Below are 18,592 nucleotides of genomic sequence, written 5' to 3' on the forward strand. Positions count from 1 at the left end.
CCCTACTCTATAAAATTAAATATATAAAATAAAACTTACCGAGGCATTGCCACTTCGAAGTCGTTCTGCTATAAACTCATCCATCAGATCAGGAACATTAGCACTGCTGCTGCCAATATCAGTATTAAGAGGAGGCAGTTTTTGGCTCATGTCCTCTTTATTGACTAAAAATAAATAAATAACTATATATAGTGAGGAAAAACTTAACTGCATTTTCTAACTTTGAAACAAACAAAACCCAAAACAAAGTACCTATGCCAATTATTTGCCAAACATGCATATATGAATAATTTCCCTTCTTTCAGATTTAATTTTAAGAATTAGTAAATTGATATTTACTTTATTTAACTAAGCAGATGTTAGTCAATCTTCAATATAACTTTAAACAGCAAGAAAGCTTATAGATAAGCACTAGCTGAAGTTAGGTTAATATCGCCTATAAAGAAATTGGTATATTTATCTTCTTTCCTGACTCAATGTTTCTATTTAGAGCCTTAACAATTTACAATTCCATTTCTCCCCCAAACAATATTTTCAGGGAATATATCATTTGAATCTATGCAAAACTCAGTATTTATAAACTCGTATTTATAAATACTCAAATGCACACAAATGCATTTACATATCATTGAATCTATACAAAACTCAGTATTTATAAACTTGTATTTATAAATACTCAAACTTAAATGCATACAAATGCATTTGAGTATATATAAATACAAATTCTATAACTTTTATACACTGCTCTTTCTATCCACTATAAAATCTAATTTTAGTGATTTAAGAAAAAAAGTTGACTTTTGCAAAGGGTTTCTTACAAAAAAAATCCAAAATAGTTATCTTGATTTTTTTATGACTATTTTTTTTTTTTTACCGTTTACATTAACAAGAAAGTTTTAGACTTGAGAAACTTACAGAAAATAATGTTATCTATGTCACTACTATGCTACTGAAAAGTTGATTTCTCTGCGATGTAAAGAAAATTAGCACTGTTTATGTTCCTAATAAACTACAGAGTATTTCAGATTAAGAAAATACACTGGTCAGAAGCTCACTGTGAAATACCATTATCTTTATATTACTGGCCAGGCTTTGCTAAGCTGTCAAATACTGCCCTCAGGTGGCATTAATGGCTCAATGCAAGATGCATTATACAGCGTTGTTAATCATGCTAACAAAACCATGTTAAAACAAATAAAATCAAAACCAACCTTACTGCTGAAAGTTAATAGTCTATATATGTAAAGTTATTTTAACTTTGACTCAAGATAAACAGTTACCATAATCTTGCTTTCTTTATCTGTCCATAGAGGTTCCATATTTAAATCATGATTGGCTATTGTGAAACCTTTATGCACATTTAAAATCTCAGAAAAAAAGAAAGTAATGAAAGTGTTTCAAGGTTATAACTTGCATTCTATATAAATGAATGCAAAACTAAAAAGCCTACAGCATGTTTGGAAATGGCTTAAATGAAAAGTGATTAAATTCACTTTGAGATTTAAGAAATAATTTCCTCATCATTGATAGTTAACTATAATATTGGTGCTGGCTGTAGGACCTTGATTTCTATTATTTAGATGTTAAGTAATTTTCTATCAAGAAAAAATACAAAATGAAAGCAATCAGCAGTAAAAATAAATCAATTCAATAAGATATATCTTGTGCCCTTTTAAACTACAGTGGGGTGGGGAAGAAAGCATAGTAACTCCTTGGCAAACTTAATTTCCACACTTGTGGTAAACACTCAGAAAAATATTTGATTTAGGTAGTCTTTGATAGTTCATTGAAATTTTCCTGTATATCCTCTTTTCTATATTGTTGTTCAGCAGCAAAGAGGTTTAACTAAATGCCTTATAAGGGAAATTAGTAATTTAAATAAACATTCTATGCTGGGAAAAATATAGCTGGGAATAGGCGCATGCATAACCAAACAGAGAGAAAGCAGTGACCATCCCAAAGCTTTTTGATTGCTTATAGCTTGCTTCAGTTGCATTAAGCCAAACTGGTGCTGTCTTTCTCCTTTTGCGCTCTGCACACTGTTAGTGCTCACCTGCAGCTTTCCTTCCAAAATAGCCCATTACATGACTGTACAGATCCCTCAGTGGAGCCTCTGGTGGCATTCTGTTCTGCCTCTGTGGGGAAACATTTGCCTTCGGCTTCGAAAGAGCATGTACAACAGTTTTATAAACGCCACCCAGGGAGCCCTGCTGTAGTCCTGCCTCATGACTTGATGACCTAAGAGTACTACGACTACCTAACTGATTACTTGCAATTCCTTCTTTTTGTAATACGGTGGTGGGAATCTCTGTGGATTCCTTCACTGTTTTACTACTTACTGATGCAGTACTAAGTGTATCTAGAGGTCTGTACACACCAGGTTTTACTAGCTCCGCAGCACTATTTGAGCTGGTATGGGTGTTGCTGGTGCTGCTATTGCTGCTACTACCACTAAAGCCACCAAGCTTCCGCAGTCTCATCTTCCATGGAGCCTCTTTGTTTTCCAGAGGATTATAAAACTGAACGGACTCAGTGGATGGTCTAAAAGTAACATGAACACTATTTCGTTTTTTGGTAGCAATTTTCATGATTTTAGCTCTATGAGTTACTGTTTCAGACAAACTCCTTTTAGTTGGAGAAAGTTTGCTAGTATTTGTAATGTGAGGCATTCTGCGGTTAACAGGTGCTTTTAGTGTTGCTTTCTTGGCACGCATAACATGTGGGACAGTGATTTTTTCATTAATTTGCACACTCTTAAGCTTTTCAACTAGTGTTACATCAACACAAGCATCTAATTCTGTGGCTGTTTGTCTACACAGATGTTTCCTTTTTTCTTTATCACAAGGGCTATCTGAACTAGGCTCTGATGGCTGTTTATCACTGTTTAGTTGCTTAGATTTTTCAGAAGTTTGTGTTCTAATAAAACTGTCTGACTGGATAGGTGCAATATTACTCATGAAGACAGCTGAGTCTGGTTCTTTCTGAAACTGTAGGTTTTCAGGAGTCCCAACAAAAGAGGTGATATTTTCGGATTTAATTTCCTGATCTGTGCATTCTACTTTATCTAAGGATAACCTTTCACCCCTATTTACTGCAGTAGTCACTTCCTGAGAGCCTAGGTCTTTACCTATCTCATTTTTACTATGATTTTCCTGGTTTTCCTTAAAATATTCTTTCAAGGTGGAAAGAAGATCATCATCTCCTTCAAGGTCAATGTACTGGATTTGTTCAAAAGCTGAATCTGCAAGTCCTACTGGACCTATTAAATGACAAAGATGGTCATATATGCTATCACCAACTTCCAGAGAAGACTCTCTACTATGAGTATCAGTGATGTGGCTTTCAGTGGATCTAGTTATTGAAGAAGCCTCTGTGGAACTCTGCAAGCTTGGTGCATGACGGGATGAACTGTCAATGACAGGAACTGCACCTTTGGCTCGTTCAACAGTGAATGGTTCCAAGATGTCAGAAGTGCTGCTACTTCGAGGCAATGGCTGCTCCTCATTCAAAGCACCAAAAACTTCATTTCCAGTTTCTTCACTTTGTGAAAAATGTCTGACTCTAGTTGAGCGGGGAAGTATTTGAGCATCATCAATATCTGTAAAAGAAAAAAGTTATGTAGAGTAGAACTATATAAATATAAAAAGTAATTATTAATTTTAACAAAACCCTATAGCATATGCTTTAAAATGAAAAAAACTGAGTTTTTTGTAAGCTCAATGAAAAAAAATCAAAATACAAATCTGTTTTTTAAAAAAATGATGGGAACAAGCCAATATAGCATGTAGTGTCAATGAATTAGAAAACTACCAAAACACATTTTAAAATGTTAACATGCATAGAAACAGACAGTGAGGTGATGAAACATTTGGAAGTGCAGATAAAGATAGAGCTGTGCCAATAAATCAAGCAACTCAAATGCTATTCAATTTTTCCTACTTATTTAAGTTCCAAAGCAGAAAAAACAGACCTCAACACAGAAAGCCCATCCAAGTATCCCACTGTACACTCCTACAGGGTCTAGTAAATTCTCTAGCTTCCTTCCCAAAAAGACAAGAGGCATCTTTTCTTCAAATTTTGCTTCTCTGTCTGATTAGATATGAGAAATGAAACTCTCCACCCTCTTCCTAAAGTTCTCTTTGTCAGGAAACTATCTGTTCTCCCAAGGTGTTTTACTTTATTATAGTATTAAAATCTTATTCACTGACATCAAATAAAGTCAGTATGTTTTTTTTTTAATCTATTGTATTCTTTTGTTTTTGGCAAAAACACTACTTAAATCTGCTGGGAAGAAACTTTACCTGCCTGTTATTGGCCTTTTCCATTAAACAGCCATCAAGCTCTAAAAACTATTATCTCTGGCTTCTTACATATCTTTTCAAGAATTATAGATGGACATTCAGAGATTATCTAACTCTCTCACAGATGAGAAAATTGAAGCCCAGAGAGGTTAAGTTACTTTATCAAATTTACAATAAAAAAAGTTTGAGAAACAGGCTTAGTGTTACATATCACTGCATTATTTTCACTGCCTTCAGTGTTAAGTTTATGGTAAATCCTCAAAAATATTTATGAAATTGAAAATCACAGGATGAAACAACCATTTAACTGTTCAGATATATACAAATTCTCAACAGGAATTTTGGAAGCAAAATACAATGTCTATGAATCCATCATAGTCTGTAAGTTACCTAGAAATAACCAAAAAAAAAATTGTTTTCAGAAGTCAGCAAAATATAATGAAGAAAGGACAGAGTCTTTTAAAAAGTAAGCTGTTGCTACTTATTAGGCTTCTTGCACAAAAGTTAAATGTAACAGAACTATAAGTGAATAATCAAAATAAGAAAATTTAGATCCACAAGCAAAGCAGTGACTTGTCCAAGATTAGAAAATAATTTGCTGATTCTTACTCTAGACTTTGAGACCAGTTTCTTCATTTATAAAATGGAGATAGTCATTCAGAGTACTTTTGGGAACCATACTATGGCTGAAAAAAGGCTAGACCTTCTGCAATTTCATTCATATCATCCTCTTCGTATGAGGTCCAAATGGACCTACTTTATACTAAATTGAGATCAACAGAGGTTTGTATTATGCCAAGATTACAGTATATTCCTGATGATATACTAGGAGGCTCCCATCATAGGTCAAATATACAGTATCTCCTGAAGCTGAAACAATTAACTTTTCGTCATGAAACTGAGAGGAATGTGTAACTTTAAAAAAATGACATAGTTTTTCTTCCTCGCACTCCACTTAGAAATTTTTCTAAATGAAAAGTCAAATATCTCTTTAAAAACTTCACACTGATGCATTTATATTCATTAAGGGTTTGTTAATACAGCAGATAACTAACTCCTGTCTGTGTATCTTGACAAACATAAATATTTGTTTTTTTACATCTGCCATAAGAGATCATAAGAACTTCTGCCTCAATGACAGAGATTATTTTCAACACGCAGTCTAAATTTCTTTCCATACAATATTCTAAAGAACTCAGCCAAGGATAAAGACTGTATAACTGTTCTGTAACAATTCTTACAAATTTTATAGCTGGGATTTTATTTTACCAAAGGTCAAAATCAAGATTTCAAAACATTAAAATCTAATGTTATGACACTAGCAAATACAAAACCGTCAGAAGAAGTACAATATTAGTTTTAGTTTTTAATTTCTTTTATTGATATTTAACAATTTTTCCATTCTAAAGAAGCCAGGAAAGATAGTTATGATGTTCTGTGTTTAGGAATTCCTTCCCAAACTCAGCCCTCACACCCTGTATATTAGAAAACTTAGCCATTATTTCAGCCTATTTTTTTTTCTAAAACTTTGTTACCATACATGACTATCTAAAACTTTTATGCAAGCTTAAGAGGGAAAGAGCTTAAAAAAAAAAAAAGTAACCAGATTTTTTTCTACCAATACCGTAGTATTGAAGAATTTAAATTTAAATGGTATTTTCAAAGTCTTAAGCTTTAAATATAGTTCTTTCATGGTACATAACAATACTTAAAAAAAATAAAAGAAGAAAATAATACTTAAAGGAAACTATCTGCTAAATTCAGATCAAGAGGGTTGTATTATGCCAACACAAATGGCACTTGAATTAAGCATAATTGACTCTAACAAGCCTTAATTAGCTGAGCAAATATATTACAGCTGAACTTTACAGGAAAATTAAGACTAAATAATAACTAAACCATATATAGTATTTTCCATATGTCAGGTGTTGTAAGCATCTGACATGTCGTTTATTCAATCCTCACAACCCCATGAAGTAGGTGCTACGCCTATTTTATAGATGAAAAAACTGTTTAAATGACTTACCCAAATTTACACAGCTACAAAGTGAGGAGCTGTGGTGTAAAGTAAGGCAGAAATTAGTCTTTACTCTTAATCTCTTGAATAATATGTTATATATGTTTTGTACTCATAAAATAATTTATTAATTTTTAAATAAAACTTGGTAAAAATTGTGTTACTGAGAAATCATAAAGCTAGCCATTAATAACATCTCAATATAAACAAAAAAGAATTTTAAAAAACCACAGAGCAGCTTAGTGATTTATCTCTATAAAGACAAGAATGTTAGAAATCAAAACCTAACTAAAACAAATGTTAGTAAATTATACAGACGGAAACCATGAAAAAACTTTGTATTGAATTGCTAAAAATAATGGTGGCATCAGGTTTAAATAAAAATATCCCTCAAAACAATTTAATTATGCTGCTTATATTTTAACTTGAAAAATGAAAGCTTTTAAATAAAATTTTGTATTTTTTTTCTTTTTCTTTTCTTTTTCTTAAGGGAAACCACTCAGACTGTGTCCTCTTAGTCTCCAGGAGGAAGAGAAGAATGATCACCCAAGGCAAATGGCAGTTGCAACAAAGCAACAACAAAGGCCCGTTTCACACTAAGCAGAGAACACTGCACCATCTCTTCCGGGTTTCCAGTGCCCACATGTTCAGAGAAACGCCTACAGTAACACACCTTAGAAATTATCCTTCAAAATAATAGTCTTTTAAATTAAATGTTACTCTAAAGCATTAGAAACCATTTAATGAGTGAAACAATAAAAACGTTTTCAAGAGATTTACAAAAACTGCTTTTGAACACTGAGAAAATGCTTCCTGTATAACCTATAAAGTTACAGAAATGTCAAGTATTATCTCTGGGTCTTCTTAATACTGTTTACCATTAAAGTGTGTCAATTATTTCTAGATTTAAAAACCGATTATTTTCCTGGAAATATTTTGTTCAAAAGTCTCCTTTGTTAGTTTGAAAGGAAAGTTATACATTGAAGTATACTATCAGCTTATAAAATGTTAAGAAAAAAGCACTCCTTTCCACTAGATTTAAGTTTCTTGAGGATTTTTGTTTTGTTCATCACAATTATTTCTATTGCTTGAAAGAGGACCTGTCACATAGTATGGGCTTAATAAATATTAGAACAAAAGCATGCCTTAAAAAAAAAAAAGGAGCTGCTAATTGGTAAAAAAAAGTTAGTTACAAAAAAACCCTCTTCAGTTAGAATACTAACATATCATTAGAAAATTTTAATAATTTCTGAAATGATTCATAGAATCAAGTGCCAAAATCCCCTTTACTAAAGTTAAGTTACTTTCTTGGTCAAGCACGAGTGTTAGCTATCAGTAACATTTTTATGGTTCCTGAATTTGTAATGTCATTTAAACTACTTTACACAGAAACTGATGCCATTTTGAAACTCAGTTTTTTTCTGCTAATTACTTAAGTTTTTGTTTACTTGGGCAACAATGACAATGTACTTCAAAGTAAGTAAGAACTATAGAGCATCTATGTTTCAAATACTAACAGAAGCTATTAAAATTCTAGGTCTTTTTAAGATTACATGTTCAATTTGTAAGTAATTCAAAGAAGTATTTACATTATTGTAATCATATGAAAAGACTTAAAAGCAACAAATCAAGCTCAATATTTTTCATGTTAAACCACTAAAGTTTAGCCCACTAGACTATTTTCTCTTTTATTCTAATTGTTTTCCTGACTTTTAAATTCCGAACATAAACTACCATATATTTTTTATGTTAAGAAAAGCATGGGCCAGTTATGGTGCCTAAGGCACTACTGGGAGGCCATGGTGGGTGGATCATGAGGTCAAGAGATCAAGACCATCCTGGCCAACATGGTAAAACCCCATTTCTACTAAAAATACAAAAATTAGTTGGGCGTGGTGGCACATGCCTGTAGTCCCAGCTGCTCGGGAGGCTGAGGCAGGAAAATCTCTTGAACCCGGGAGGCAGAGGTTGCAGTAAGCTGAGATAGTGCCACTGTACTCCAGTCTGGGCAACAAGAGCAAGACTTCGTCTCAAAACACAAACAAAAAAGAATCTAAAAGTTATTAACTTGGGGTGACCAGGTGGGGAAGGGTAAAAAAAAAAAAGTGTTTTGCTTATGAGTATGCTATATAATTTTATGTTTAAGTTAGCCTCACATTTTTCTTGAGATGATCTTTTTAAAAAGTTAATGTAGGCCGGGGGCAGTGGCTCATACTTGTAATCCCAGCACTTTGGGAGGCCGAGATAGGCAGAACACCTGAGGTCAGGAGCTCAAGACAAGCCTGGCCAACATGGTGAAACCCCATCTCTACCAAAAATAAAAAAAAAATTGGACGGGTGTGGTGACGGGCTTCCGTTGTCTCCGCTACTTGGGAGGCTGAGGCACAAGAATTGCTTGAACCCAGGAGGCAGAGGCTGCAGTGAGCCTAGATTGCACGACTGCACTCCAGCCTGGGTGACAGAATAAAACTATCTCAAAAAAATTAATGTAAATTATTCCAGGAAAAAAAAAGATTTAATTTGCCAGGAGGCTGAGGTGGGAGGATCTCTGGAGCCCAGGAGTTCCAGGCTGCAGTAAGCTAGGATGGCACCACAGCAATCAAGCCTGGGCAACAGAGTGAGGCCCTATCTCTTAAAAAAAAAATCTAATTGGAATTATGCTACAATCAGCAGATTACAAGTGGAAAATCTGTAAAATATTAATATCCTATTGTACACTGATGATAGAAAAAATTCTTGATTGTACAAAGAAGGGCCTACTTCTTCATGAGATGGAAAATTCTCCTTATCGGGCAGAATTTAGGAATAGGATAGGCCTGTGAGACATACTGTTTTCTTTTTCCTTTATACTCAGAAAACAGAAGTATAAAGAGCTCAATTCAAATAATAAAGCATTGTTAATAAAAAAAGATCAGTCCCCAAACAGTAGCAGTCTACATACTACAGCCTAAGACTAGAGTCTAATAGCAACAAAAATGACAAATCAGTTTTGGGAACTAGTTGGAAGAAACTGGGTCTGTAAGCTTAATTTCAGGATGAGAAACTCACAGTACTTGATTAGAAAATAATAAATAAAAAACATTTGTGGAAGTATACACAAAGCTGCCTACCATGTTTATATACGTTTATATCCCTTCTTTCACTAAAGTGTTTTACTCTTGGCAGTAAAAGTAATTTGCTTAAGAATGATGATTCAGATTTCTGGCTTCTCTCTTACCCATTTATTAGGAAAACAATGACTGTCAGACTGGGCTACCAAATATGTACAATCTGGTGCAGTAATTACCAAATAATTATGAAGGCCAATGAGAAGGAGGCCGAGGAGTGTGCTTGCCCAGACACTAGAATAAATTAGACGTTTGTGCAAGCCAACATATTGTATCAAACTTGATACATATTTTCCAAACTGTTATAGATGAGTCTGTTGTTGAGAAATAGTGTCATTGACATAATGCCAATGACCTCAAACTGGTCCCCAGAGCTTAAGAAAAACTCTTCATGGGCTGGGTGTGGTGGCTCACTACTGTAATCCCAGCATTAATGGAGGACAAGGTGGGGAGGTTCACTTTAGCCAATGAGTTTGAGACCAGCCTGGGCAACTTTATGTTCAGAATTTCCCTGGGCAACAACCCTGACTCTACAAAAAAATTTAAAAATTAGCCAGGTGTGGTGGTACATGCCTATGATCCCAGCTACATGGGAGGCTGAGGCAGGGAAGACAAGGCTGCAGTGAGTCATGTTTGTGCCATTGCACTCCAGCCTAGGCAACAGAGCAAATTAAAAAAAATGTATATAAAAGCTCTATCATATAACATCATACTTACAACAATGTAGGTAGAATGGACAGAACAAGAACACTGGAGGAGAAAAAGGGCTGAGAATAAATAGGGTACTTAGAAAATTGATGGTCCTTTCTCATAAATTTTAGTATATTTTTTAAAAAAATGATTTAAAAGGACTTTCCTTTTATACCCCAAATTATCCAAAAGTATCAGATAAATGTTTTTCTAACAAATTCTACCATAAGCTAGAAGTAGACTGTCTATGAGTAGTTTGAGGTTTTTTTGGTGATGTAGTTGAAGAAACCTCAACTCCTGATTTCAGAGATACACTCAGGAAATACTTTGAGTTTAAGCTTGTTCACATGAGGGAGAGATACGAAAGCAAGAAAAACCATTTACTTTTTCCCCTTCATATAGTTCACTTTCTTATTAATTCCCTGTACATTAAACTACTTTGCAGTAAAATTTACTCAAACCTTGGAAGAAACACCCGCAATTAAAGAATGATTGGTTGAAGATCCAAGATTCTGTTGATTTTTGGTTTTTAATTTAGCACTATTTTTACAAATCTCTATTCTTACAAATCCTACATTTTCTCTTACCTCTTTTTCTCTCCTTCGCTCTGCACCTAACATCTGAAGAAGCAAAATCCAAGCCTTTAATTTGCCTCCAAGAATCGCAGAGGCAAAAAAACCAATCCAGTAATTTAGATTTCTATAATGTAAGCTGGTATAAAATTAATTATGTTCATTTTTCATATTTGTTCTCTTTGGAACCTTAATGCCACAGGACATCAGTATGTGCACTTGGAAAGGTGTTCTATGCTTAAATAAGTTTGAGACATACTTGATTATAAACAGTTTTGGTTTTTCTACAGGTTTTCTAAGGGCCTTTAATATGTTGATTTGCACTATGAATCTATAATCTTTTCCTCTATACACCTATTTGCATCTCCAGGAAAGTATTCTAAATTTACATATCAGCTTGGAAAATCCTGACTTCATTCACAAGTCAGTTCTTAGGAAAGGTGGGATTTTGCTGCTATTTTAAAGTGATAGGTTCCTTTCCTCTTTCAAATTCTAAGAGAAAAAAAAATGATTTTAAATTCAAAATAACTGTAATTATGCTTCTATATTTTAAATGTATACAAGCATAAAAAACTGGTAGCAAAAGCATTTGAAGATGCCAATAAATGATCATTAGTTTTGGAGGATTATATAAATTTTTTCATGTGCTTTTCCATATAATCCATGTTTTCTAAAATGAATATTTTTATTTTGATATTCAGACATAAAGTTTGTTTCGTTTTAGTCACTGATGTCTCAACACCATCTAAATCTTTAAATTTATCATAGAAGGTATATTGCCTCATATGGGGAAAAGGAATACAACAAATAAAATTGCCATTTAGAAAATTCCTTTCAAACAGTGTTCATAAATGTTTAAATCATAAAATTATTAAAAAAAGCAAACTTTCTGAATTTTGTATTTGTAGCAAAGCAAGAATTGTGAAATAAAAACTTCTCATCCTGGCTATGGCACCACTCTAGAATATTTTGAAAGGAACAACCTTATCTTTGTTTTAGCTTTTCAAAAAATGTTTTAGCACTTAACATGATCATTTGACAAAATATTAAGTTGTAGATAAGAAATTTAATAAATTCCTTCAGATTTGGGGAAAACATAAATCTTTCTTATAGTTTTTTTAAGACAGTAGTGGAATGCCTAATCCAATCAAACTTTTAAGTATTAGTGGCCAAGAGAATTCAAATTCCGTACTTAACATAAATGAATAGAATAAAATAATAATGGAAGTGGCCAAAACTCATTTTAATTTTTCTAAACATGTCAAAAATGGTTTGCATTAAATGCTCTAAGTATGTCTTTTATAAAATCTAGGAGCAAAAAATGTATCCAAGAGAAGTTTACAACAAATTCAGAATTTCTTTTAGCGGTATCGAATTCAATTTTAAGAACAGAAATATCGTTTGCCAACTTAAGTAACTAGATTATAATTTGATGTAAGCAACCAAAATCTGTGCTACTTACATAAGGAGGTACAGTGCTTAAATGGAGCACTAAAGAGAAAAAAAATCTGAATTCTTTATTTGTAGCTAAGCATTACATGTAACAAAACTGTGTGCCATTTTTTTACCATCTATTAAAATTTATATTATTCCATCTATATATTTTTAAATCTTACAATTTTTTGCACTGGTAGCTTAAAATATTCAGGTTGCCTAATTTTACTGGTGTAAAATACATCCATTCATTCACCAATACTTACTAGATATTCAGGTTTGGATTGATGCCAAATTTTCTATTATTGTCATCAATTAAACTGAAAAATCAACTCCAATTTCATTATAAACCACTTTTAATTAATTATATTATGGTTCCAAAGGTAACAAAACAAGTAGGTTTCTTTGAGATAGCACAATCTGCACACTGTATGATTTTATTTATGTCAAAAAAACTTTTTTAAAATAAAACTGATCTATGGTGATGATCAGCAAAAAGTCATCGTTGTGTGGAGGGGAGGAGTGCGTGGTGACTCATTCGAAAAGGTCATTGGGAAACTTTTTGAGGTAGTGGAAACATTCTGTACTTTGTGATGATGGCTAATAGGGATGTGTACAATTCTCAAAACTCATTCAATTGAGTCTGTGGATCTATGCATTTTATTACATGTTAATTAAAGCTTAATAAAACAGCAGACTATCCCAGTACTGCAGAACTGGAAAGCTAAGCAGTTTTTGAAGCTCCTTGGAAGTTAGGGCTTCACAGAATGGTTTAAAAATGAGTGAGTCCTTAGAATTCTATGTATGATTACATGTAATATAAATACAAAGATTCCAAAGCAACTTTTAGATTATACACTTTTCCCAAATATTGATTGCCCTTACTCAGTTTCATTACTATAGATGATGCAGAAAAAATTATTCAAGATTTACCACACTGTTAGTCAGAACAATGGGAAATTAAAAGTCAATGCTCTGATTATCTTCCAAAGTCATCTTTTATAAGGCATCTATGATATAAATATACACTACTACTTCTTTTAACCACCTGAGAGGAAGAAAAAAATCAAACATGAGCAAAAAAAATAATAATTGGCCATTTACAACCAAAATTACTGGACATTGGCACAGCACTAAACTTAGCACTTCCAGAATGAACTGCAAGGATAGCATTAGAGTTCAAATAACTCAAAATGTTGATTTCTCAATCACTTTCCCAGTTTCCCACACCTCCCCCAAAGAAATTAACTTTAAAGAGTTTATTTGATTAAGCAAAATTTGAAAGCAGAGGATTAAAAAGTGAAAAAGGGGGTGCAGAAATTAGCAGAGGTGGCACTACCTGAAAGCTCATCAGAAAGGGGAGTGAGAACAATATCAGGCAAGAAGGGTTTGGAAGTATGGATCAGAACAGGAGCACTTTTAGCACTGCGTATATAGGCCGATGGCAGAGCACATTCACCAATGGATCGGCTTCTCATGGCTTTAAAAAAGGAAAAGAAAGAAGTGGGGAAGGAAAAAAGAAGAGTGACTATAATGAAAGGCTCGTGTCACAGAAAAAGCAGCAACAGAGAAAACTAAAAGATACAAAGGAAGGAAATTATAAATTAAAACATTTCAGCACGGCAAATACTGGCAAGCTGTAAGAAAAGAAATCAGAGAACACACACGACATTTTGAATATAATTTTTTGATATAAAGCAGGAAAATGCTCATTATTATTAGCAGTTACAATGGAATAGCATTAAAAAACAGCAGACACTTTAATTAACCTTATGTTCTTGAAACCAAGGGTTGAGACATTCATTGAATGGAAACATTGAAAATAACTCAATATTAATAGTTCAAAGAAACTTTTGGAACAACATTTGGGCATTTCTGTAGGCAATCCTGAGCCATTTTTCTTAATGAGGCTGAATTATAAGAACAAATCATTCCTACTATCATACTCTTTACCAAATAAAGTTTTCTGAATCACTCACAAGTCTTTCTTAGAAATTTTTAGGTAATTCATAATCAAAAGGATGTGTCTGATAGGAGAATGCCAATCAAATCAGTATCTTTTATAATAAAATATGAGTATAATTAAAATTTTTACATAGAAACATTTATAGAAAATAGAATTTGCAGAGCATGAAGAATTGGGTTCTTGATAAAAATAGATAATTTTGTGCTTATTCAAATCATAAACATAAAAACTTAAAATACTGTTTTTAAAGAAAGCTTTAAACCGGATTACTTTTTAAAAATTGCATTTGTAGTTGCATTTGATAATTTCTTAGGACAGTCCCTAGTTCACAAAAATTAAAGATAAATTATCGTTCACTTAGAAATAAATAATCAAGTTTATGCTTCCCAGAGATTTTTAAAAAAACATTTATTTTAAGGATTCCTGATTAAGTTATATGTATTGTTACACATGAATCAAGGACTTGAAAGAAACAATACTGCATAATATCCAGTGTAACAGGAATGTTGGCAAAAAAAATAGTTTGAATATTAACATCAATTCAAATTCCTGAGTTTCCCTGATTACTAGACAGACTTGGTTCCCTGAAGTCTAAATTCCTTAGCTTATTACAAACTCACACAAGGCCTTTATGACTTGGCTATAATCTACCACTCAGTGAGGCTTTATTTTCTTTTACTGTCCTCCCATGCTGCCGTCACTCATAATTTTATAATGTTCCTTAAAATTTTCACTCTCTTTCATCATCATATCATGTCTTTGTATGTAGCTAATGTCCTTGGTCTCTTTTTCTTCCTAACATAATATTCCTTCATACTTGAAGTATCATCTTATCTGAGAAGCTTTTTTGTTTCTTTTTTTGAGACAGGGTCTTACTCTGTTTTCCAGCCTGGAGTGCAGTGGCATGATCATAGCTCACTGCAACCTTGAACTCCTGGGCATAAGCCAATTCTCCCACCTTAGCCTCCAGAGTAGCTGGGACCACAGGCATGTGTCACCATGCTTGTTTTTTTTCTTTTTTTTTTTAATTTTTAGTAGAAACGAGGTCTTGATATATTGTCCAGGCTGGTGTTGAACTCCTGTGTTCCAGTAACCCTCTCACGTTGGTCTCCCAAACTACTGGGATTACATGAATAAGCCACCATGCCCAGTCCCTGAGAGGCTTTTCTAACTCTCCCAAACAATTATTTACTGGCAACACAGCAATAAACAAAAACAAACAAGAATTCCTGCTTTTGCAAAGCTTACTATCTATTTTTAGTGGACTGTATGTTTTTAGGTCAGCCTCCCCAACTTTTCAAATGCAAGAACCATATCCCCTGATCTTTGAATCCCTAGTCCCTGGCACATATAAATACAATAATTTTTTTTTACTGAATATCTATATTTCAGTAGGAGTTCAGCTTAACCATTTGAAAAATAAGTTTCAGACTGTGAAGATATGGAGGAAAAGTAAAAACGAACATAAACCAAAAACTAAATGCATTTCATAGTTTATAATTGGAAAAAGATAATCACAAATTTAAAAATATATGAATGCCGGCAAAATTAAGGATTCTTTAAGAATAATCTGTATGTAAAAAATACAGAAGCATGGAACATGCTAAGATAATGGCAACAATTTGTCTTTAGTGTATGACTTACTATACTGTGTACTGAAGATCAAGTGTATTTTTAAAACCCATACACAAAATGTCAGAATCTCACCCTATTCCAGTTTTCTTGCTAGCTTCTTGTCCTTCTTGAGAAAATAACCAACAATTTTATAATCTAATTTGAAACAAAAGTTGTGTTGACTCCAACAGAATCACTCATTAAAATTGGTCAGAGTCAAGACACAAACATATATGCAAATCTTAAAGTCAGAGTCAAGACACAAACACATATGCAAATCTGTTGTTACACAGAAGGTAAAATATCATCTATAGTTGTAATAAGATTTAATTTTTAAAGATATTTTTTAAAAATCTAAGTTGAGTTTTTGATTTCACAGATAAGTTTTTCTTTTTTCCCCTAGGGGATAATTTCTGGGAAGTAACAACTCCTTTTATTATTTCTTTCCCAACACAAACTTGAAGGAAGAGCTTGGGCATTTCCCTTGGAACTTTTTCCATGTCTACAATGGAATAAATTTGTGTTGTGATTCTGAATGAATTCTTTAAAAATGTAGCCCTTCGATGGTGTGGTAGCTCACACCTATAATTCTACCACTTTGGGAGGCCAAGGCAGGAGGATGGCTTGAGCCCAAGAGTTCAAGATCAGCGTGGGCAACAGAGGTAGACCTCATCTTTACAAAAAACAAAAACTAAAACACTAAAACATTAGCGGGGTGTGGTGGTGCGTCCTTGCAGTCCCAGCTACTCTGAAGGCTTGAGGCAGGAGGATCACCTGAGCCCAGGAGGTCAAGGCTACGAAAAGCTGTGTTTGTGCCACTGTATTCTAGCCTGGGCAACAGAGCAAGACTCTGCCTCAAAAACAAATTTAAAAACCCTAAAAAACAGAGCAAAAATCGTCACCTCCTTTTGTTGTTGTTGTTTTAACTAAACTCTAGGTCTTTACGCATACCTAGAAGTCTGCCAAGGGCCTCACTATAGAAAATTATTTACAATGAATTAGCTACTGAGATCTTTTGGGATTTACTAACCTAAACAGTTACTGACATTCCTATTATCACATACATTCCTAAGACACATACATCAGTGATCATAAATCTATAATATGCTTAATGGGCGGTATGAAAAATGTAACATCAAGAAGTAAAAACAGATTTTCAAATTATGAGCATGACAATTTTTGAAGGCTTATCTTTTCCCCTCTCAAAAAAAAAAAAAAAAGCATTCCACATAAATTCACCTTGGACCATACAAACTATATAAAAAACTGTAACTTGTACTCCAGAATTTCCATACAGCATAAGATATTCACGGACAGCAAATGTGATGGATCCCTAACGGCATACAAATACAAAAAAATAAACATGAGGAAGGCAACTCCAGCATTTTCTCATTTCCAAAATAGTATACATTTTCCTCCCTATTTATTAAACTTCACATTATGTTTACATTCCTATCCACTGGTAGAAATATCTGTTAAAGTCCCCAAATGTAGGCCTATTATCATAATACACATAAATGAAAAGCAAAATCTGAAAACAAAGAAACAGTGATATATATGCTCCAAAAGTTGAACACCAGGTCCTAAATCATAAATGCAAGCAAGTTACATTGCTTATGAATATATTCAAAAATAATTCTTAAATTCATTGGAATCTCTCTTAATACTTGTTGGCATAAGCAAAACCATAGATATACTCTCCACATTTTTAAAATTTTAGACTTTATTAACAACAAAATTTCTTTTAATAAAGCCATCTTGAGTATTCTGAGATAAAAGAATTATACAATGTTTAGCATTTTTTAAATGCAGGTAGGTTGCCTTTATCTTTATTAAGTAAAAAATGATGAATAAATTCTATAAATTCTCTTAGAATTTCTAAAGAAAAAACAAAACAATTCTTAGAATTTCTATCTGATCTCTTGACCTCGTGATCCACCCGTCCGAGACCATCTTGGTCAACATGGTGAAATCCCATCTCTACTAAAAATACAAAAAATTAGCTGGGCATGGTGGCACATGCCTGTAATCCCAGCTACTCAAAAGGCTGAGGCAGGAGAATTGCCTGAACCCAGGAGGTGGAGGTTGCGGTGAGCCGAGATCGCGCCATTGCACTCCAGCCTGGGCAGCAAGAGCAAAACTCCATCTCAAAAAAAAAAAAAAAAAGAACTTCTATCTGAAAATTCTAGAAAGGAACCAGTAAAATAAGTCTTTGAATCTCATATGACAAAACTACAACTTTGCAAATTTCAACACAGACTATACTAGTGTCTTCATGAATTGTTAAGGACATAAGGTGCTTACATCAGTTTAGATCACCAGTATAAACAAAGCTGTTTAAGTTAAAAAAGTTACATATTCTATAACTCTATCAGGTAATTCAAAGTCATAGGAAAAAATACAATTTTAACAAGAGAGGAATCAGGTTTTTTATTAAAGGGAATACTTCATAAAAGAGAAACGTAAATCAAAGTTAGAAATACAATTTGTTTCTCCCTATGCAAGTCATAAAATAAATAAATGGAGAATGACACAAACTAAAAAATGAATTATATTTTTTACAGATAAAACTGTGGTTATTTCAAATGCCTAAATTATTTTCTATTCCAAAAAATACATTTTTTTAAAAAAAAGAATACACATTTTTCAAAACAGTTTTAGGTTTACAGAAAAAAAGTGAGTGGCAAGTACAAAGAGTTTTCATACATCCCTTTCCTCTTCCTTACCAGTTTCCCCAATTACTAACATCTTATATTACCATGGTACATTTGCTACAATTAACAAGCTCATATTGACACAGTATGTTTACATTAGGGATCACTGTTTATGTAGTACCTTCTATGGGTTTGAGAAAGTATAATATCACAAATATACCATTACAGTATCATACA

General features: G+C 33.2%; 1 protein-coding gene and 1 non-coding gene across 9 annotated transcripts in view; both read right to left on the minus strand.

The window, feature by feature from the left end:
* Positions 1 to 18,592, minus strand: part of RALGAPA1 (Ral GTPase activating protein catalytic subunit alpha 1) — a 297,306-nt gene that overhangs the window by 147,347 nt on the left and 131,367 nt on the right. For 2 of the 8 annotated variants that reach the window (XM_021674918.2, XM_064365791.1), the window contains exons 17-19: positions 13,461 to 13,601; positions 3,431 to 3,598; positions 40 to 164 (exon numbers count right to left, since the gene is read on the minus strand). In XM_021674918.2, the coding sequence (XP_021530593.2) occupies positions 40 to 164; positions 3,431 to 3,598; positions 13,461 to 13,601 (434 nt within the window). Of the gene's footprint in view, positions 1 to 39; positions 165 to 2,053; positions 3,599 to 13,460; positions 13,602 to 18,592 lie in introns of all 8 variants that reach the window. The other 6 variants (XM_012469016.3, XM_012468992.3, XM_012469045.3 and 3 more) reach the window with 3 other exon arrangements.
* Positions 6,813 to 7,022, minus strand: LOC135270502 (small nucleolar RNA U3). The gene has a single exon (XR_010338667.1). It is a non-coding gene; the product is annotated as a small nucleolar RNA U3 (small nucleolar RNA).

Source organism: Aotus nancymaae, unplaced genomic scaffold, assembly GCF_030222135.1.
Source record: "Aotus nancymaae isolate 86718 unplaced genomic scaffold, 86718_ANA_hifiasm-v0.15.2.pri h1tg000062l, whole genome shotgun sequence".
Classification (NCBI taxonomy): Eukaryota; Metazoa; Chordata; class Mammalia; order Primates; family Aotidae; genus Aotus; species Aotus nancymaae.